The following is a 23730-nucleotide window of genomic DNA, read 5'->3' as shown; positions in this document are numbered from 1 at the left end:
GTGAAATATAAGGGGAAAAAAATCAAATGATGTAATGTCAGCAATTTATTATTCAAAGAAAAAAGCAAATTCATCTCCTCCGAGTAGTGTTTTTTTAATCTTACTTAAATGTTATTTCCGAGTTTAAAAATGCTTTGAATATTTTTTAACTTTTTTTTTAATTTGCATGCGTGCTTTTTGAAAAGAAGAGTTTGACTATAACTCGTTCGCGCTAGACTCGGAAGAACTCCATCAGAAAAAAAGAAAATATCTTCAATTTATATCAGAAAAGGCGTTACAGGCTTATTTATCGCACTACTCTTTATCAATGTAATTAAGCTCCCCTTCAATGTTTTTTTAAACTGAATAACTGGCATCAACTTCTTGTTATTTTGAGAACAAGAGTAAAATCCTATCCAGGGCACACTAAGTGTGATGAAGCCAAATAAGCAAGGCACTATTCTGAATTGATTATATTTTTATATCTTTGTTTTAATAGGTTTTCAGTATGTACTGCATTGAGCAGAACTCCGACATATTGTAAACAAAATGGTAAACATGCAAATCCCAAGAATAAGAACAATATTCATATGCGTGTCACGGAAAGCTTTGGAACGATAAGGAACCCTTGCCGGCACAGCCATACATAACATACATACATCAATGGACAATGGTGGCAGAATTAGTTATTTTTTTCTATGTATAGAGCATATTAACCTATTATTCAAACGCCCTCATACATACCCGATCACAAAAACACGTAGGCCTAAAACCAAGAACATACTTTATGGTCATCAAACAAAACCATTTCTTACACTCTATATTATCAAAATTCTATTGTCATCTATGGTGACTCACTGAACAATTGAAATAAAATATTTTCGAACAGACTTCAATACATGTTTAAGCCCCTTGTCAACGGGCATCGTTATATTTATATGAAAATGAGATTAAGAATTAATCCATTGCTCGAAATGCTTATAAATTAATTATAACCCATGTAGAAAACAAGTAAACACTTTATTCCAAGATATCATCGAAGCAGTATAAACAGAATGACTGGAATATTCTCAACAGAAATGATACAAAAGATAACTTAAAACAATTGTGTGCAATCGAATTACAACGAGTACTTGCAGTACTTTAATTCTTTATCAGTACTCTCAGTATATATTCTTTATCGTCTACATTTTATTTTCCCTCCTTTGCGACATTTACACCGCTGTCCTCTATTGTTCCTAAACCTCTGGTTTATCTTATAAATCTTTCCTAAATACACGCACTGTTTATTGTTTAACTTCTGTTTCAATCGTTTATTGTTTAGAGGATTTGGTTTACTTGTTTTTGCAGGGGATTTTTTGATGTCTTGAACTCGCTGTCTCGTTTGAGTTTTTTGTGAGGGCTGCACTTGATTGTTGCGATTGCTTCTTGTTACCATTTTTGCTCTGCTTGCACTGTTCTGTACAACTTCAGTTTTTCCATTCTTGGTCATTCTCATATTAGCATTTTGTTTAGAAGGTTGAATGTCACCTGATGGTGGGTTATTGTGTTTTCTTTCTTTTTTGAGAGGACTTGGTGTGGTAGTACTTGCTCTGGTGACGGTCGTCTTAAGTCGAGGCCGGTCCTTTACAGTGTAAAATTCAGCAACATTTTTAGCAGCCATTGGATTATAGTTATTTTTCGGGAGCATGTTGATCAAGTGTAACATATTCGATTGACTTCCATACTTCTTAAGCGCCGCTACGGGATTCTCTCGAGCCTCTTTCTGACGCCTCATGAAAACGATCTTTTCATAAAATGTAGCATTTTCAGGTAAGATATCTGGAACGAATCTATGTAAAGTATTTAATTTTGGATGATCTTTTTTCTGAGCAGTGTTAGTCTGAGTTACCAGTGGTGCAGCAGGTGCAGCATTTTGAGCAGGTGAATCACTTGTATACACAATAGGTGTTTCTTTATACAGTTGTTGACTAGTTACACTCACCATTGGAATCGACATTGTTGTGGAAGGGTTGTTAATGGGAATATCTTTAGATTGATCCACAACATCCATTCTCTGGGTTGCAGTATCTGTAAATTGAAAGTGAGAGTAATGAGAATTCGTGGTTCCTTGACTTTTCTGACCAGGACGTTCAGACATCAAAGTAGTGGTCGGTTTTTCTATCATTGAAGTCATTGGCAGTGTGGTCGATTCCGTCATAATCTGTATGCGTGGCTCTTTTGGTTCGGACATTGTTGGATTGTCTTTTATTTCAATGTGATGTTGATTGTGATTGTTGACGTAGGTGAAGGTTGTCATAGGGATGTTGGCTATTGTAGTTGTTGTAGATTCGTGCCGTGATTCTTTTGGGCTCGGACTCATATATACGACATACGTTTGACGTGTATCAGGACTAGCATTTTGTGTCGGAACAACTTTAATTCGAACTGTGGTATGTTTGTCTATTTCTGCTAAAAGAGATGTTAGTGGTCGAGATTTTACGGCAGTATTTTGTTTTGAATCTGTTTCTTTTATCTCTATTGTATTTTTGTCCGTTGTTGGAATAATTTTCGAAGCTGTCTTGGTAATCTCTTTCGCCTCTGTAATTGTAGTCGGAATACGATTTAGAGTAGGATTAACAGAGGAAACAGTCGTGACAACAGCAGATGAAGAAATGGAAGAAGAAGCAGTTGTTGTTTCTGTTGGTGTTGATGGGGTTTTAGCTGTCGTTATTGAAGGCGAACCTATTTTAAATGTGGATGTTTGGGATTTTTTTGTTCGGTATACTGGGTTTGTCGGTGGATGAACTTCTTTCTTACTTTTCACCATTTCTTTGTTGTACACTATCTCTATTGGAGAACTTTCCACTTTACTCTTTACCATCTCTCGCTGTTCTAATACCTCTTTCAAAAATTGTATAAAACTCTTGGTTGATGTTGCAGGTGGTAAAGTAGTCTCAATGATGATTTCTTCGAACGGTTTTTGAGTATCAGATCTAATTTTTATGTTATTAATCTTGGGAAAGATTGTAGTTGTGGCCTGTGTTTGAGAACCGGCTTGAAGTCCTTCAGGATTTTGAATTGAATTCTCCATTTGTATCGATTCCCCTTTTAACGAAAATGGAGTCACTCGAGATTGCTGACGGTTGAATGATTTTAAATCTTTTTCACTGTGCATATTTTCAAAGCTAATTACCTTGTACTTGTTGTTAGATTGTTCTTTGTTATAAACAAACTTTGTTCTTTTATTTTCACTTCCTGTGTTTGAATGTAGATTAAAACTCTTTGAAAAACTTTTGGTACCCAAGTTATCTAAGACCTGATTTGTTTTCTCTTGATTAACCAGTAAATTATCGGCATTAAACGCTGCATTTCCATTCGGTTTAGCGCCTTGATTACCCTTTGTATTTATAAGCTGTATGCCTGTGTTTTGTTCTTGTTTATTATCGCGCTTCATGAATTCTGTTTGTAAATTCTGTCCCTGGAATACATTGCTCCTTTCCTGTGATGGTTTGTGAGCGATACCTGTCTGAGGGAAATTGGCTCGATGCATTGGAATGTTTTCTTGGCTATGGTTAATATTCTTATCAGTGGGATTGTTCTGTTGTGGAATTCCAAAGTAAGAATTACTATGTCGATTGTTCGAATAATATTGTTGAGGAATAGCCAAATTAGGATTATTATTGTTATTTTGTTGCATCCCGGAGTAAGGATTATTGTAATTATTTATTGGATTTGCTTGATGTGGGATACCAGAATTACCGTAATTGTTTCCATTTATTGGACGGTCTTGTTGTTGTATTCTAAAATTACGGTTGTTGTTATGAGCTATTGGATCGGCTTGTTGTGGGGTCCTAGAATTTTGATTGTTGTTTAAGTACATTGGGTTTCTTTGTCTAGAGTTATCTAAGATAGGATAATTTTGATTATCCATCTGATATGCTTGTTGTAGAGTACCAAGGTTAGGATTACCGTTACGATTAACTGGTTGACCATTTATATTTCTCTCGCTGGAAATCGAACCAAAAGACCCAAATGAAGCTGGTACATTTACTTTCTCTTCCATTCTTATATTTTTACTAAAACCAAAAAATCCGTTTGTTGCATTATTTTGAAAACTTTTGGGTTGGTTTATATTCGCCATTTGCTGATTAAGGTTCTGTCCTTTACTTAATTGTTGATAAGGTTCCTGGCTTCCGCTTGTTCCGAGCTGATATGGAGCCCGGTCAGGTACTACATTGGCGGAAGGCATATTTATCTGCTGCTGAAATTCCGATTTGTTCGCCTGAAACTGGTTTTTACTATTATTAGGTCTTTGGCTATTCACATTCATAATGTCTCCATTTGTCGATAATGGATTTGTTTGGATAGGATCCTGGTTGAACGAATTTATTTGGTTTGGATTTAGGGCAGAACCAGGATTAAGAGATCGCTGTTGTTCAGCATACCCTCTGTTTTGTATTTGATTTTGAATGGAGTTCTCATTCTTTGGAATTAATTGTTGTCCAGCCTGACGCTCTAGTACACCGAATTCCAAGCTCTCTATTATATTTTTACTGACACCTGTATTTTGGAGCCATGATGTTGTTGTTGTCCGGAAGCCCTGATTAACTTTTGTAACTCCTTGACCACTTTGTTGCATTTCTATCATGCCAGGATCCTTAACAATACTTATCTCTGTAGTAATTGGTCCCCTTAAGATGTTTCCTTCATTCTTACTAGGTAGTCCGAAGTTTACATTTCCACTCATGTAAGGTCCAGAAAATCCGAATTGACCATTCATCTCGGATTTATGCGCACCACTATGTAGAGAAGCTGACTTATCTATACTTGGATAGTTCTTATCATATAGCATCTGCTGCCTATGAGCTGATCCATAGGGGTTTTGTCCAGTGATCACGCTATGGGCCTGAGCTTCTTTTACGTGGCTAGCTTGTAAAAATGCAGGACTTTGTGTTCCAGCCACCTCCCCAAGGTTTCGATAGCCGTTCATTGCCAGATTCAAACCATACTGAGATTGTCCACCCATCAGGATCTTATTCACATCCTGTATGACCACTTGGACTGGCTGTAATGTTGTTTGAGGTCTCCATTGGTATGCCGGCGATGTAAAACCCCCTTGTGACTGCCAGGCGCTTGGCGCCATCCGAAAATTTGATTGCACTGAATTGGATTGTCCTATAAGAAGAAAGATACTTATTTAAACACTTATCCATAGGTGTCCTCCCTTGTTTTCGATTGCTAAACATATTTTAAAATTGCTTGAAATTTTATTTATTTATTTATTTTTATTGTACAGTATTTCAAAACATGAATGTTTGAAGTGTGGAAGGACATTATCTCATTTAAAATAATCTAACGCTGGAGGTACATGCTGCTAACCATCTTTACAGTGGTGACGAGAAAAAAGTATGATACATCAAATAATGTCGCCAAGTGAATGTTCAGAGAATAAAGTATTAATAATAATATTGTATTTTTCATATCTATCTCAATGCTTCTTCTGTCTGTCTCTCTATATGTGAGGATCTCTGTCATTTTAAAACGCTTTTTTTAAACAATAACAACTGTAGTTCACTTCATCTATCTATATAATCCTACTTGAAAAGTAAGTGCAAAGGATTTTTGTAACTTTGTACCTTGATGATTATTATAAATGTGATATTGTACGTTGATTACAATAAGGATTAATGTTGTAAGTTGATTATTGTAGTAAAAGTTGGTTTTGTACTTTGATTATTGTATTGAATAACGATGTTTTTGTACCTTGAATATTATAATAAGTGTTGATGGTGTACCTTGATTATCATAGTACTTAGGCGTTGTAGATATTATAGATAAGTCGATGTTGTTCCTTGATTAATATTGTAGTGAGCGTTGACGTTTACCTTGATTATTATGCTAAGCGTTGTTATTTACCTTGATTATTATTGTAAGCGTTGACGTTTACCTTGATTTTTATTGTAAGCGTTGACGTTTACCTTGATTTTTATTGTAAGCGTTGACTTTTACCTTGGATTTTTTTTTATAATTGTTGATGTTGTATCTTGATTATTATTGTAAGCGTTGACTTTTACCTTGATTATTATGCTAAGCATTGATTTTTACCTTGATTATTATTGTAAGCGTTGACGTTTACCTTGATTATTATTGTAAGCGTTGACGTTTACCTTGATTATTATTGTAAGTGTTTATGTTGTATCTTGATTATTATTGTAAGTATTGACGTTTACCTTGATTATTATTGTAAGTGTTGATGTTGTATCTTGATTATTATTGTAAGTGTTGACGCTTACCTTGATTATTAGCTAACCGTTGACGTTTACCTTGATTATTAGCTAAGCGTTGACGTTTACCTTGATTATTATGATAAATGTTGTTGTTCCTCTCGATGTTGGGGCGTGTACATGAGATCCGCTCCCTGTTTATACAGGTACAGTGAGCCCCGTCTCTGTTGATTAGGCTTTGACCTGGACTGTACCACTGCCCGTTATAGTAACACTGGTCTGTGATCGTGGTTGTTTCCTGGACAAAGGACACGTGTAGCTTCTCCTGCTTGCTTCTTCCTAAGGAAAGTAATACTGTTTTAGAAAACAAATACAATTCATCACAAATACAATTCATCACGTTCAATGAAAAAAAAAACAGCAATATTTCTTCTATTACAAACAAAATGCAAATGAGCTACAAATCGAAGTGCATAGGTGTTTTATAAAATTGAATTTTAGGATCTTTTAAAGATATTTTCTGATAATTTGTATAATTTGTTTTTATCTTATAGTTACACTGTACAGAAGTTATCTCTCTTATACCTGTGCACAGTTACATTTGACACAATTAATCTGTCAAGTGTCTGTGTATGTACCCTAACAAAAAAATACTATAGTAAACTATAGTTAACTATAGTTTACTATAGTTAACTATAGTACCAAAGTAAAAACTTTGGAACTTTGAGTTACTATAGTAAAAACTTTGGAACTTTGATTTACTATAGTGAAAACTTTGGAACTTTGATTTACTATAGTGAAAACTTTGGAACTTTGATTTACTATAGTGAAAACTTTGGAACTTTGATTTACTATAGTGAAAACTTTGGAACTTTGATTTACTATAGTAAAAACTTTGGAACTTTGATTTACTATAGTGAAAACTTTGGAACTTTGATTTACTATAGTGAAAACTTTCGAACTTTGATTTACTATAGTAAAAACTTTGGAACTTTGATTAGGTACGATAAATCCCGTGGAATTATGTTTTTGATTCCCATTCTTTACATTTTATGTAATTTTATTTTATTTTATTTCAAGTTTGAGATTCATAAAAGCGTAAGAGAACATTTTAAAAACCCAACATTTCCCCTAAAAGAATAATGTACAAAATATCAATTTTAAATGTAAAGGTTGTCGCTTGCGCCGAAAAATAAGCAATATTTATTTCAATGTATTTAATTTTAATGTTATGCAGATGTAATGTAAGTCTTATTTATGGAAAAAAAAAATATATTATAAAAAAAAAAGTGTGCCATTTAGAATTAAAATATCTGCTTCATCAACTTCAATCAACATGTATTTTTTTTTAAATTTATTAATGTAAATATTGCATTCGAATTAACTACTTTGTATATTTAAATAAAGATGTACAGCAAAAACCAGTCCCAACCAACCCCATAAACAACCCCTCCCCTAAAACGGCTAAATAATCAAAAAAAATTAATAAAAATACATAAATTGTTAAACAAATGAAAAAAAAACTTTGGAACTTTGATTTACTATAGTGAAAACTTTGGAACTTTGATTTACTATAGTGAAAACTTTGGAACTTTGATTTACTATAGTTAACTTTAGTAAACTATAGTTAACTACCCTGTAAATACACCTTCGTTAATAATCATTTTCATAAAGAAATTACCATATGTACTTAATCTGTTAAGAACGTAACAGCGATAAACATATTGTCTATTCGGAACGTATTGGTGAAAACCCTTAAAACTTCATTATGGAATAAATAAAACTTCATCTATCTAAAGTATTAAAAAACTTATTTTTAGGTTATATGGCACTACCTCTTCGTACGATTTTTGGAATTTATTAGGGTTATGAAAATAAAGTAAAATAGTACAATAAGAAAAAAGAAATAAAACAATGTTCTAAACTTATTAGTGACATACATATATTTTACTTATTGGTGACAAACAAGCTAAACATGTAACATTGATCTACATATAACATTTACTTACGCTCTTCGGAACTTATTGGTGGCATACACATTTGTTTTCCACATTGGTTGTCGCAGCATTTCATTTCTGTCAATAAAAAATACACAAATAAATAAATGAATGAAAGAAGGACGTATTTTAAGGGTAACATTCAGGAATTTATTCTTCAGAAGATTGATAAATTCTTGTAAATCTTCAGTGTTTCCATTATTATAACCCAAAAAAGGGCTATTGAAAAATTCGAAAGACCTGAGAACTCATGTGATTTGACTAAATTTTCGACTTGAGAATATAGCCAAATATGTATTCCTTCAAAATAATTTTATCCGTATGTTAACATTTTAAACGTTAAGGACACACGCCACGTACCTTACCTACTGATAATTTTTCGAGGTATTCTTAATATAAGATTATAGTGCCATCAGATGTTTGTAGACAAAAAATCAGCATGCATTACCAGGGGTTTTGAAAAGATAACAATTAATGAAAATTCTTGTATAATTCGAAGAAAAATATACAAAAATTACTAAACATATATTCCAGATGTTTTGTTTATCCAAACTTGTTTTAGAAGAAGTGTTCAATAGCATATATAGATATTAAAAATGTAGCACACAGTTCCTTTAAGTATTGGAACTCTTCAACTCCAGGGAAAAAGACAATAAAGTTCAAACTACGGTGCGTATGTCCTTAAATGTTAGAAGTGCAGTATCTTTTGGGAAGGTAAAATAGTTTGGCGAATAATATAACAAGATGTGTTAATGAAACACTGATGTCCCCGTATGACAGCTTATGGTGAAGGTAAGTTTCTCAAATGCAAGTCAAAGTCCAGGTCAAGAGTTCCAACAGTTCAAAATTTATGGCGAAGGTTAAAGTTTTTGAAGGTTAAAGTTTTTGAAAAAAGTAAATAAAACGTCAAGGTCAAGGTCAAATTGGGCCCCAAGGGAATGTCTTTTCAAAAGTGATTCACATGTTCGTGAAACGTGAAAGCCCTAGAACCAAAGGTTCACAAATTATGGCCAAGGGAAACGTTTTTTAAAACTAGGTCGAACTCCAAGGTCATGGTGAATGCCAAAATTGTTGGTATCTAAAGGAAAGTCTTGCCCACGGAATGCATATGTAAAGTATGAAAGCCGTAGCACAAAATGTTTATAGATATGGCTAAGATATTTTTTTTTTCAAAAGTAGGTCAAACTCTAAGGTCAAGTTCAAAAGGACAAAGTGGTTGGTATCCAAAGGAAGGTCTTCTCACAAGGGATAAACATCCTAAATATGAAATATGATATGATTTTTTTTTTAATTGCACGTTTTAACCATATTCAGATGAAACACTTTATAAAAATTCTTTTTTTATTTTGAAAATTAAAAAAAAATGCAAAAGTTTGTTCTCCTTTAAGTCTTATGACCTATTTAATTATTCTTATCCCTGTGACAGCCTAAATACTGACTGTGCATTTTTTGAAATGTTATTTAAAAATATTAATAATTTATAATTCATTGCGTTTTATCTTTATATCTATTTTTGTACCAGAGTTGACTGGAACTATATGATGTATATAGGTTGTTTAAGTAGAATTAATCTTACTCGAATATCGAAATTGTAATGAGTTGCTTAAACTCTATTTTTCCATGATTTAAAGAATTCCTTACTGAAGATTTAGAATAGAAAATCTTAACTCTCGTTTTTTCTTCTAAGCTGGAATATTCCAGTTTTCTTTTATTTCTCATGTACTAGAGACGGATTTAAATTTGAATTTATGATGTGCCAAAATACTTTACAAAAACATAAATTCACATGCAGTGTGAGTCATTTCTGTCTTAACAGTGTTAAATCAAACTCTCATTCATCTCTTGAGAGGAATTACTACTGCAGTTGGAACTAAGGGCAAATAAAAACAGAAACTCAGGAAACTGCTAGTTATTTTTCTTTAACTACTAATTTTTCTCAAGAGCATATTCTTTACTTTTAGGAGGATGAGCACCATGTACCCCCTTTTAATTCACCACGAGATAATATTATAACAGTATATTGTAAAAATCTGTTACATCAGATAAATTGTAACACAGATTTATCTCCTGTCTTATAAAGGAGTCATTGGTTATCTTCTTTCCCCTTTAAATCAAGATGGTATTTAAACTTAGGTGGGATTTATTCCCTATTCCTTTCTTATTTTTTGTCTGTCACTCTGGTTTTTTTTTTTTTTTCCCTTAAGAATTTAAACTTGGCCCACGAGTCAAATTGGTATGAATTGTCCATCCCGGAAATAAAAGAAGTCAAAATTAGAACGTGCATCTATGCAAGCATATGCAGGACACAATAGTCAGTAGTTTATATTGGTCAATACAGGACATTATTTCAAAATTACCCGCTATGTTATCTGTAATTTTAGACTCCCCAGAAATGTGCTAAAGTTTAGTTGAAACACTCCTTTCTTTAGATAATATATGTTTAATCTAGAAAATTTATAACTTTCATTATTTGTGTTCATGTATGAGGAAGCAAGATTTTCAACAAAATCAATCGTCCATACTAAGAATGATTAGGATAAAAGGTAAATTGTAGCTCTAGATTTATATATATATTTTATATATCATGAAAATTTTATGATATTGGGATCATGCAATGACCGATGACGATTTATAAATCTGACGTTTAATTTTACACTGAAGGTGTAGTGAGCTAACAGACACATAAACAAATATAATACAAATATAATATGAATGAAATTTACTCACCCCTGGGACAGGTAAAGTCACTCTGACATCCATTTTCGAACACTGAGACACATACGCTAGGGGGACAGGAACCGGACTTCACGGCATGACGCAGCTGACCCGACAACTGGCCATGTACCTGTTAACAGGAAAACAAATAGCTAAACAAAAAATGTAAAGATATCGAACAGTTAACATTCTAAAGTTTATTTAAACAATACAAATTATGAGCAGAGCCTAAACTGGCCTCTGAAAACAGAGGTGGGATCAGGTGCCATGGAGGAGTAAGTATTTACTGCGGTCCAGTCACACCAGCCGTGCTCTTCTTGTTATGATGGGTAATCAGGGAAATTTCTATTCAATTCAGCGTAAAATTAATGACCTTACAATTTGTATTTAAGACTTCGTCAGCATTGAACGACTAATTGTATTTGCAAACAACGCAGCTATGTATAGGCTGTCCGAAGGCTTATTATGCATTAGAAATTGCTATTTAATTTTGAGCTAGGTTTTGATTTCATTTTGTAATCTGTGTATACATGTATAGTCAATTTGTGAAGAGAGTTTAATCAGGTATTATAAAAAAAGCAATTAACAGATCACGTGACGAACACATTAATTTTCCTAAATGTTGCACAAAAATTGCATCGGCACAAGTGAAAAATAAAATTATTGTTAACGGTTTGTTACGTAAGTCAATTAATCGTATCCTTTTGTATAAGTGTTATGACCAAGTCTGAATTTTACTTCCTAAAAAAATATTTTACGAGAAATTCAACTTACTCTTATACAAGGGGTCATTTTCCACTCTTCATCGCAATTTATACAAAGTAGGATATATTACATACAATTCGCCAGCAAAATATCAGTTAGAGGACATACTTCGACGATAGATTCACATAGAATATCCTCGATTTATTCTGTTTAATCACTTGTGCCAATCTTATATATATTCCATATATAAATTCTAAGTCTGTCTGTGTAAGGGTAAGCGTTTTACATTTATTTTTTTCGTTATTATTTGATTACGTACACATCACACAAGAGGAGGGAATAACGATATTATATTGCAAATGTTCACCATTATAACAGCATATTGAAGCTTAAAACAATAATCTCGACACCTAAATAAAACATCAACGTAAAACAAATTCCACATGTCATATGAAAGGAATGTAAAAGTTATAACACTTTCCCCGTCATGTCAGCTCAAGTTCGCAGTGACATATGCAATTATGACGTCATATCTAGGTAGTTCAAAAAAGTAACTACGGCTGGTACACTGAAATTTTTACGGACAGCCTTATCCTAGCCCAACGGTCAATGTGTCAATTACAGAATGTACGAAAAGTAGACCTTAGATGGCATTGTTGATATTCATGTTTAATGAACTTATTTGTCAAAAGCTTGAGATCTCCAGTCCTTTCAGATTGAACCATGACTACAGTTGACTAAATTAGAGCCTATAGGGAGTAAAGATAGAAACTCGGAAGAGCATTTGCTGGACCAAGCCATGCATATTTGCTTGTAATGATTTAAGTGAAGTTTAGGACTACGGTATAGCTAGGATGGATCAAACTCTTCGCCGTTGACTGCAATTTTAAAAGGAGTAAAGTCTGAAATGTGATTTGAAAGATTTTGTTTTTCATTCTTAGAAAGTGGACTGTGAGTATAGGTTGGAATACCAAATATAGAATTAAAGCCACATTATAATAATGAGCCATACAACAAAGATGATATAATTACAAGCCTTGTTTGCTGGAACCATTACATACTCTTCATATAGTTGTAGGAAATGCAGGGTGGAAATTTCATTCGCAAATTTAACTTTAAGGAAAAAACGATTGAACCGAAATTATTATCTTCCGACACATGTGGCGGCGTAAAGAACATGCTCTAGACAATACACTAGCTTGCATTCTGTAGCTGAAGATTTCAAGTATGGTCTTGCTTCAGCTTATTCAAATAGTACATTCAAAATTTTCAATGGAACCGAGTAAAGGTTAATACGAATTGGATGACGATCTACTTGTTTAAGGTAATTTGAGGAAAAGAGAATCAAAAGAGACATTATTTATATTTGGTCTATTATATGATCAGTGTACATGACTACGCGTACGTCTAGGTGTGTTGTTAAAAAGTCCCATCTCATTTACGTTGGCACATTGTGGACTTGAGAGATCTCCTACATTATATATGTAGTCGTTGCAACCATACAGAAATGCAGTGTCTAGTTTCCTGATCCAGTATTCCTCTCCTTGTGTACGAAATAGAGTGTTTAAAGTGGGACTAGAACAGAATCTACCATTGAGTAAACCAGAATGTTTGACAGGGGAACACACACAGCCTGTTTTAAAGTTGAAAGTCCGATATTGTCAACGCACACCACATATAAAGTCATATTTCCGAGTTTAAAAATGCATACTGAGTCTAAAATGTGTTCCATACTGGCTGGAGAATACAGAGTGTTTGACATATGAACTATCATTTTTTAGGTCAAATATTGCTGGAGTAGAACTCAAAACGTGCAACAATGTTATTAAGACTCTGTCGTTGAACAAATTAGTTGTCCAAATGAATAATAATATCGATAAACTTCATAGATTTTAAATAGATCTACTTTCCTAAAATGTCAAAGTTAAAATATTTTTTTTAATCCAGTAGAATATCTATCTGAAAAGATTTACAAAGAAAAGTACGCTAAGATGAAAATAACGACTTTAAGTGCTGAATATAATTACTGCGAACACGACAATGTAAGGGATTAAGCTTGAGGTGGTTGTCTGACAAATTTAATAGAATATATCACCGAGAGAGTTAGCCATGTCATCTGTCTGAATCCTAATACGCCCGCCGTTATGTTTCCTGTTCAAAAAACACAAATGTATTTAGTTTGCATTTAAATAAGAGTCTATCCTTGATACTTCAGTGGCATTTGACAGCTAAAGTTCTAAATGAAATGTGATGATAACGAACAGTGGTCATGTTCAAAAGTCCATTTAAACAATACAAATTGTGAGCAGATCCAACATGGACCCCTGGAACTAGAGTTGGGATCAGATGGAAGAAAAGATTATTTGTTAGAACACCTCCTATAGTCACATTCTCCTTATCTTTATTTATTCAATCGTTCCTTTTTTAGTCACATTTTTCCTGTAAGCTGTACTATGCTTCCTTTCCTGTCTATATTTACCTACAGTCTCAAGGTATAAAACTTCTTAACATATTTCATATCAAAGGTCAAATATTCCCGTCTTTTTATGCTTTTTATCTGTAGTCACCCATTTAATGTCTATAGTCAGAAACTTTCTGCTTATTGTAGTAGTACAACTGTCTCAAGTATTTCTGCTTATAGTTATATTATATCCGTATTCTTATTGATAGGTAAAAAGGTAATATATAATCCGCAATAGTATATCATTCCAACGCAAAAGAGGACACCGGGATAACAATGATAAATTTAACAAACACTTCGGACATAAATTTTACCTTAATCAAAAAAAACATACTATTTATATTCATTTCATTACATTCAGTATGTCGAGATTATCAGATCACTGCATTCTTCTCAATCTCCTAGCTATAATTTAAAATTCGGGATATGCTCATCTACATCAGATTTAGACATGTTTATATCCTGCATTACTATCTTTAGTTTTATTGTTTAAGGCGATAACTTGCAATGTGCTTGATTATTCATAGTCCTATAGCTGCAGAATGTCTGAATCACTGTTTTGTGTTTGTACCAAATTTAGCTACGAAATCGTCGGTGTTCTTGATAAATAACTGGAGCTCACGACGGGTCCATGTTTATGCCCTGTTGACAGATTTGTATTGTTTAAGTTTTTATGAGATCGATCACTGTTATCTTTTCCTTTATCATTTTAACAACTTTCTACTACGTTTCGTTAAACGTGTCTTTCTATGGAGATTCATGATTTATATCAATATTAAAACTGTGTATCAGTCGACTGGATGAGAAAAAGCTTTATATCAAAATATTATACTTTTTTTTTCAAATTGCTAAGTCTTTTGAGGTTTGTCATGATTATATTTGACTTCATTAAAGTCCTTGACCTTAATTGTTCAACTCAGGGCACAATCAAGGTCAAATGTACCTGGAAATCAAGAGTGGCAGAGTATTTGTCTTCACAACAAAGGAAAATGTCAACAGATTAAATTTTAACACGTCAATAGGTAGCTAAGTGTTTATTCTCAAAAAAATCTTAAAAGTTATTAGGATATATTTACTAGCTTGAAATATACGGATATATATTTAATTGTTTTGGAAAAATTAAGAAATTATTTTAAAATTAAGGACTATCTCCTTCATGCATAGTTCTGATCCTTCGATGTAATTGGCTCAAGTCTTTGGCACTTCTTTTTTCAGCTCTTCAGAGTTTTTTTTTTTTTTTTAATGAAATATTTCGGATTGCCAACGATTCGGTATGACCATCACTGAAGAGACATATTTATCGAAATGCGCATCTGGTGCATCGAAATTGATACAGTATATGATTTACATTATGACCCCTGGGTCGAGGCCTTTGCCGGTGGACTTTTAGTCCCCTAGGGTCTCAACAGCCTAAAATCTAAGTACTTCAGTACTAGTTTGAAAAAAAACGGATATATATTTAATTGCTGTGGTAGAATTTAAAAATTTATATCAAAATATTAAGGATAATTTCCCTGATGCATAGCTCTGACCCTTCGACGAATTTGGCTCCAGTCTTTAACACATCTTTTTTCCAGCTCTTCAAAGTTTTTTTTTTCTTAAATGAAATATTTCAGATTGCCAGCGTTTCGGTATGAGCATCATTGAAGAGACATAATTTGTTGAAATGCGCACCTGCTGCAACAAAATTGGTACCGTATATAGTTTTCATTAAGTTAACACTTGTAACTGTACTTGAAAAATAAGATCAAACTATTTTGAATAGAATTCCGATGTTCGCATTTATAGCCATTAGAGGTAAAATTTCTTTTAATAGTTCATTAGTTTCGTCAGTTTCCAGTAAATCAATTATTGATTACAGGACTATGAATTTATTTTAATTAGAAATTACATATAATTTCTGCAATGCCAGTTTAGCAGAAATCAACATTAATTACCAAATAATTAGAAAACTTACCGATGCAACAAATATAGCACTGAGAAAGAAATATTCCATGTTTCTACATAAACACACTAGCCTTCGCATAGTGCTTCATTTTTACCTCGTTAAAATAGGATTTATGTGCGACATATCTCATGACGGTTCATAAATAATTCACTTAAAATCTTTAACTTAGACCCAGAACAATTTATGTCACATATTTATGTATATGTAAACAAAAATTAAAAATAATGGCTGGAATTAGTCGTAAGGCAGCCAATAATCAGCTAACGGTGTATAGTAGGAATTTATTTAACGTCGTATAAGCAATTAGATTAAATTGTAACGATTTATCATGAAAGAAGAAAATATTTGCATCACTAATGAAATAAACAATAAACTATGTAAACACCTAAACATGACTTTGTGGTTTAATGTTCATTAATGTATATTAATATGATGAGTGAACCATGCGGTCATTTCAACCACACAATAGACAAGTATTGCTTCAAAATGAAAGCTTCATTGTTATACAAATTTATCTATGGATTTATAATATTGTGTTTTAAGTATCTGAACACGCCGACATTTTTTATGTGTTGTACCTTGACTATCTATAACTACAATTTTGCAGCTTAGTTATAATTCTAATTTTATTGCAGCCTGGAGGACCGGGCTGCTCTATACATATAAGTTTAAGTGTTGGTATATGGGGATTGAGGTGGGAGAAGTTATTCAGAATTAAAGGTTTTCTAGACATTAAAAAGATTGTAAATCAGAATGTTCTTTCCCTTTATAAATTACGAGATACACAATATATTTACTTCCATAAAGTGAATCTGTAAAAATATATATGTTTTTCATATTTAATATATAAAGTTGCTTATCATTTACTATCGAAAAAACGACAGGTCCCTTTTTTTTTAGAACATCGAATTTTACTTATCGCATAAAAACGTAAAAACGTACTTTACACAGTTTGTGTTTTATATTCTTAAAGTGATAGACATTTTTGAAAATAGGTGATGCATGTGTCTGGTTTCAATTTATATTTTTTGCAGCCAACATTTACTTGAGGAATTGATAAAGTTGAAAAGGATATCGTTTTTGTTCGATTTTCATCCGACTATAGGTTTTCAAAATATTCTCGACTATCGTCTCCATCATTTTTCACACATATCGAAGCGGTTTGATGATCAAGACTCATTTCCATTGTTTACTTTATTTATTTCCCGGGCGACAATTGATGGTTACATCAATGTTTTCTTGTCTAAATATGTTCTAAATTTGAAATCCCTTTCCTGTGTTGCTGCCATTTGATTTTGATGCTAATATTTTCCGAATTTGTAATTCCTATCTTTATATACTTTAACTTTATCTGATTGGCAGGGGATGATCACTCCTCCATCGTACCTGATCCGACCTCTGATGTCTTAAATGTCCGTGTTTGCTCTGCTCCTATTATGTAATGTTTGATGAACTTTTGAGCTCGAATACTGTTCGTTATCTCTACATATTTCACTATTTGTATACAAATGCTTGTCATTGTCAACCTTTACTTTACCCGTAAGATTCGCACGCTCATTGTACTATGACATAAGAGTTACGTCACTCAACTTATAAGGGTTAGTCTTGCACACTATTCGACTGGTTGAGGTTAGTCTTGCGCCTATCTGAGAGATTAGGGTTAATCTTTGCACAAGTCTTCGACTGATTAGAGTTAGTCTCGCATACATCCGAGAGATTAGGATTGGTCCATCTCACATTGTTTGACTATTCAGGGTTAGACTAGCATCCTCTCGGGAGATTTGTGTTATTCCTCGCATACACTCTGAGGGATTAGGGTTAGTATCTCTTTCTTTTAGATTAATTAAGAAATTCAGTTGACATCATATTTTAGAGGGTTTTTTCTGGGGACAGGTAAAGTAAACTCATTTCGAAATGTTAATTAAAAAAGAGCCGATTAGAAAGAGAGCGATAGAAAAGCACACAGATGATTAATGGTTCTTTTGCCTACCGCCCACCTCTAACAATGATATTCGATTAAAAGCCTTAGATGTTGTAATGAAAACAATATTTTAATGAGTTTGCCCCAAACAATTGTATAAACCGAATAATCTACTAATGTCTCTGTAATTTTCTGAGTTAAAATTTTTAAACAAGAGACCTAACGTTCACGTGAGTCAAAATGTCCTACTGTTCTTAATCAGCAGATTTTTATCTTTTACATATTCGTATGTCAAAACTTTGATCTCTGTTGTGACCCCACCTTACCCCAAGGTAAGTTTTGAACAATGTGAATCTAAACGATCTGGCGATGCTTCCACTTTCATTTTACAACCCATGGCTTTGCCTTTTTGAGAATAAGATTTTTAAAGACCCTAGAATGCTTCCATATCAAAATGACTAATCAAAGCTTTGTTGTTCTTCAGAAGAAAATTTTGAAAGATTTTTTTTACTATATATACCTATGTAAAAAAAAAATGATTCCTCATCGTGGCACCACCTTACCCCCAGGGGTCTTGATTTGAACAAACATAAATTTACACACCATATTCGTTTGACAAACCATGGCTTTGCTTTTCTTGAGAAGGTTTATTGCTATATATTCCTATGTAAAATTCCAATAAAATTATCCCTCATTATGGCCTCACTCTGCCCCCCCCCCCCCCCCCAGTGATTTGAAGAATCGTGAATCTACACTATGTAATAAAATTTTCACATAAGTTTCATTTTAAGCAGAGCAAACACGGACCTCCAAAAATGTTAGACGTGGGATGAGGTGCCATGGATAAGAGAGCATCCCCTGCCGACCGGTCACACCCGCCGTGTGCTCCTTGTCATGATCGCGAAATAACAGAAAAATCCGTCGACAATTCAGTGTGTACATAATGGCCTAACAATTAGTATGAAAAAGTCACCAATTACGTGAAAATTACTCAGTTAACCTCAAATATATGATCTTACTTGTTATTCATATGCCCATTTCAAACAATAACAAAGTTCTCAGTTTTGGATGGTTTGTTCAAATTAAAAGATGCTTGTATGTATACTTAGTGATATCCATCGTCCAATAGGGATTACGAGCGATCTGAATCGTACATTAATTGTATTATTTGTATGGGTTTTTTTTCAAGATCAATATATTTAAAATCAAGAATAGAATATCGATAATCGCACTACTTATAACAATAGCCTAATCTCAAATATAAACTAAATGTCATCTTCACATCAATGACGATGTTATTCTTGCTTTAATAAAGAGACCAACAACTGACAGGTTAAGGTTAAGGTATCATGTCTTCTGTCAGGTAACAAGTGTAATCAGACAGCTGTCCAAGTCTATTTTTATAATCAGAGAGCAGCGTTATTAGCATATTCACGTAATATACACTCAAAAAATAAACAGGTAAGAATGAAGGTGTACAGTAAGAATATTTACTGTTAAAGAAAGAAATGTTAGACTTATATCCAACATAAAAACCAGACCATTCATTTAATTTAAAACAGTAATTGTTCTCTTCTTTTGATACATAAAAATTAATGACAAAATTATGAAAATAAACAATGTATGCTGTTGGTGTTAACTTTTTTCCCACACAAAAAATGACCCAAAAAAGTTTTATTTTTAGTATTTAATATCAAAGGGTGTTGTCTACTAGTCATGAGTATTTTAGGTGTAATCCATAATTAGTAAATAAAATAAAATGACCTTCAACACATGAATTGATATATTGTTATCAATTAACGGAAGGTAGGCAAATATTTCCCCTAAATTTAGATTTATATTTCTCTGTATTCTCGTCACTCCTAAATGTTGAATTTAAGCTCTTTTCTTGAAAGTTTAATTAAACGTGATAGCACATTTGTTCTGGGCTCCTGTAATATTCATGACAAATTTAATGCATAAAAGATTGTTCCGTAGAAGAGACACACGTCACTTTCCCAGAAGAAAGACATTTATTACAAGAGCATGATATGTGCATTATATACAATTTCTATAATAAGATGTTTGAGTGGTCTCATATGTTATGAAAAAAATTCATATAACGCTTATGAATATTAAAATGTAATGTTATTATCATTGAACACATTGATAAAAATAACCCATTCAATATTGATGTCTGATCAGCTAGGTAAAAGTCTGTAAAAATTTCAATAACTTTAACTGTCTCAACTCTTTATAAAAGCCTGTTCTTGTTCCCATAAAAGTCGAATTTTGAAAATCTCTTGAAAATAAATAATTGCATATATTTTATAAAATTAATCTGAGTTTACAAAGTGCCCATAGATTGATACAAAAATTATTGACATTTTTGTCTCTATGACGTCACAAACTATTGAGATTTCTCGTTATTTTTTTTAAAAAGAGAAAAAATGCACAGAATTTGTTCAATTTATAATTAAGTTTTCTTTAAGACTTATTTTCACGTATATCATTGAAATCTTCATTCTGCACATTATGCCAAAATAAGGAGATTGAGCAGATATGTGTTCGATATTTTACAGTCAAACAATCGATTTAAAATATTTTTATTTCTTTTGACATCTCTAAAATGTTGAATTCAGTCATTTTCTGAGGTCGTATCTTACGTAGAACGTCATCGCTAATTAAAATATTTAATGTTATTATGCCTTCATATATTCTCCTTTGCTAAGAAAAATACTTTCCAATTTTCCAGTCAAGGTTAGATTTTGGGCGCAGTCATTTACAATCAACAATTGAAGTCCTTTGCTCAATTTTTCTATTCTAATATTTAAATTTTCAGCAGAAGAGAGGATACGCTTAGCAAAAGTTTACTTTCTGCTTTTGAGATTCAATAACAAGCCATATTTGTTTGCGGTGAAATCTTTAACATATGACGTGAATAACTATAAATTAGTTTTGAAATAAAATCAGACGAGTGTGATATAAGAATAAAAATGAACAAGGTCAGATAGAATATAAAAAACAAGTAAATGTAATCGATCAAATATAATAGATGCATATATTTATAAGTGACTAAATTATGATCAATGTATATAATACATAATTTATTCTAATATAAACTATAATCTACTCATTGAGATATTATCTCCTTTTTTCTTCAAATTATGTTTTCACAAAGATCTGTTAAAACTTCATAAGATCTGTTAATATTTTACATATTTTAACAGTATTTTTTAGCTCAACATTTAATGAATAATATTAAATTCCTATGAAATACTGATTAATAGGGGGAAAAATGATATATAACTTTCTTTTAAACTTTGAATTACTTCTATTTGAATTAATGACTAAAATTTATTAACATACATTTGTGACTTAACTACATGTATATAACAAACCTTTAAACTTAAACTAAATAACATACCTTTATTATAAAGACACATGCCAGCAAAGAGGCAAGTAATTCCATGGAAGACATATTCTTGCAAAACGAAAAAAATCACGAAAAAAATCTTATTTTTGTTTTTCAACAAGCAAGATTTAGTCACAATAGCATTTCCTCTTGAAACACGTCCTGCCTGGTTAAAATATGTAGGCAGGATCCACTTGATGAAAAAGAAAACCCAAAAACTGAAAAATGCTCAGGACTAAAATTAATATCTGTCAAGGGATGTCATATAATTGTACGGTATTCCTTCACATATTAAAACTAATAAACGCCAGGGGATATACGTACAATAAATGAGATAACGCATTTAAAATGCAGAAAATGGCTGCACGATTTTATAATTCAATTAAATTGTTTTCTTTTCTCAGACGCATTTATATTTTCTAAGACTTAGATGTCGGGCATTTTATTCACATGAAAACCATGATGAGAATAATTGAGTTTTTAAAATATCAGTCTTATGTAGTATATATTGGACGTTTGTCTACAATATTAATGAGGTTAATCACAGTTCATTATCTTTATTTTTTCATCGCAGGGGTGTTAAGGAAGCATATGACGAAATTGTAGCTGAAAACAGTATAGTTCGCTTATACTACCTGGAAAATATTTAAAACGCAAACAAACATAACAAAACATACTGAACTTAATATATAAGGGTACTCTTTGTTTTGCGCCGTCAATCTCTACAATCACGGTGTCACTGGCGTCACGTGACATCTAATAATAGATCGCAACTTTTCCTTAATAAAAAACGCAATAGAACAACAGCAAGCTGCCGATATAATTGAATTCCAAAACTAAATTTAGGTCCAAACAAGTCTTATTATATTGGAAAATTCTGCTAGAATCCCATGTATACACATGAAATTAAAGGGAAAGACTTTTTTGGTCCAAACCCTCCCAAAGTTTCTGTGTTTAGCTATTACAACTGCATTTCACTACTAAACTATGTTTTTCATGGGATTCTAGCAGCGAAATTCTACTTACTTGGTAGTCAATCTTGCAAACGATATACAGAATTAATTACCTAAAGTTTGGCTTACTGTTGTTCTACCGGATTCTTTGATAGTATTTTAAATTAGAGAAAACGCGGACTCCGCCGTTCCCTATTTCAAACACAGAGACGATCCAGATTTTACAAGGGGAGATATATGCGCCCACGATGGCGGGGATTACAAATATAGATAAAATGTATCTATTATCTAAGTGTTGTAATTTTCATGATTAATTTTGTGTTTTACAGATGAAGCAGTAAACAAGCCTATTAAATAACCATATGAGAGTATCAATTAAGAAAAGTCCTCGCCTGGCCTGGAAGAAAGCAGCATATACAGCTTCTGCCCAAAATTATTTCCCAAGTCTCCTTATTTCAATTTTTGTACCAACTTAAATTTTACTTATTAAAGCAATTTTTACCATTTTAAACTTGTTTTTATTTCTTATTACATTTTCAAGTGTTAAAATTAGTAATAAAAAACAAATAAAGCGTTTTTAATTCTCATCTGAAAAAAGAGTCCAATGGAATCTACTATTGTAAATTCCTGTAGACGCAAAGACAGAAGTATGGAGCGTCATGCAATTCCACATTCAAGGTCAACATGAAGAATATTAAAATACTGATGTAAGCAAGTAAGTATAATTATCAGTGACAAAATATTCTAAGCAATGCAAGTACTGCGGCCTGCAAGTGACCATATTTAGAAAATTATATTTCAAAACTACCATTACGCATGAGATCAGTATGGACCACGGTACTGTTGCGTGTATTTATTACACATGGGTATTGAAATAATGAAACAAGCATATTTGGGTTTCTTGCCCCGTCTCACATAAAAGACAACAAAAATGCAGACCTTATTTATTTGATATTCCAATACAAATAGAGTTGGTATATACTTGTTCATGTATTTATATATTCATCTAAAATTTAAGGATGATACTGCAAACTATAAAAACATGTCAATATACAATTCTATAGAGGTTTTCTACATCTGACTGAATTTAACTCATAAGTTTCCAGACAACAATACATGTACATGTAACCCCCCCCCCCCCAAAAAAAAAAAAAAAAAAAAAAAAACGAAAAAAAAAAAAACATAAAACAAAATCAAAATATACTTGGGTTGTTAAAAAGGAGCAAAATAAAACTCTATAAATAATGATAAAAGTCATCATGAACTTCCAGAAAACAAAACATGTAACAACCCCCTTTTCCCAAGACACAAAAGGGGGGGGGGGGTAATTAAGAAAAGTCAACATCCACCTTTTAAAATATTTTGTTTTTAAAATAAATTTTTGTTTCACAGAATTAACGAAGCAAATTATATATTATTTTATTTTTAAGCACATTTCTGATAAACATTAT

At 32.4% G+C, this 23730-nt stretch overlaps 1 protein-coding gene across 1 annotated transcript; it reads right to left on the bottom strand.

The window, feature by feature from the left end:
* Nucleotides 1-746: 746 nt before the first annotated feature.
* Nucleotides 747-21478, bottom strand: LOC133199241 (uncharacterized). The gene is made up of 5 exons (XM_061335085.1): nt 21339-21478; nt 10910-11027; nt 8195-8260; nt 6315-6524; nt 747-5136 (listed from the first exon to the last, which is right to left on the bottom strand). The coding sequence occupies exons 1-5, from the start codon at nt 21390-21392 to the stop codon at nt 1157-1159; spliced, it is 4428 nt and encodes a 1475-aa protein (XP_061191069.1). The 5' UTR covers nt 21393-21478; the 3' UTR covers nt 747-1156.
* Nucleotides 21479-23730: the final 2252 nt, after the last annotated feature.

Source organism: Saccostrea echinata, unplaced genomic scaffold (genome assembly GCF_033153115.1).
Source record: "Saccostrea echinata isolate AGI-Se365-2 ecotype Australia unplaced genomic scaffold, CSIRO_AGI_Sech_v1 ptg000033l, whole genome shotgun sequence".
NCBI lineage: Eukaryota > Metazoa > Mollusca > Bivalvia > Ostreida > Ostreidae > Saccostrea > Saccostrea echinata.
This window is presented reverse-complemented; position numbering and strand designations above follow the sequence as displayed.

Excerpts from the sequence above, each read along its gene's own strand:
- LOC133199241 (XM_061335085.1), bottom strand. The coding sequence starts at position 21,392 with ATGTCTTCCATGGAATTACTTGCCTCTTTGCTGGCATGTGTCTTTATA. Across the intron at positions 11,028-21,338 it reads CATGTGTCTTTATAATAAAG|GTACATGGCCAGTTGTCGGG; the intron begins GTATGTTATTTA and ends TCCTGTTAACAG. Across the intron at positions 5,137-6,314 it reads CATTTATCATAATAATCAAG|GACAATCCAATTCAGTGCAA; the intron begins GTAAACGTCAAC and ends TTCTTCTTATAG.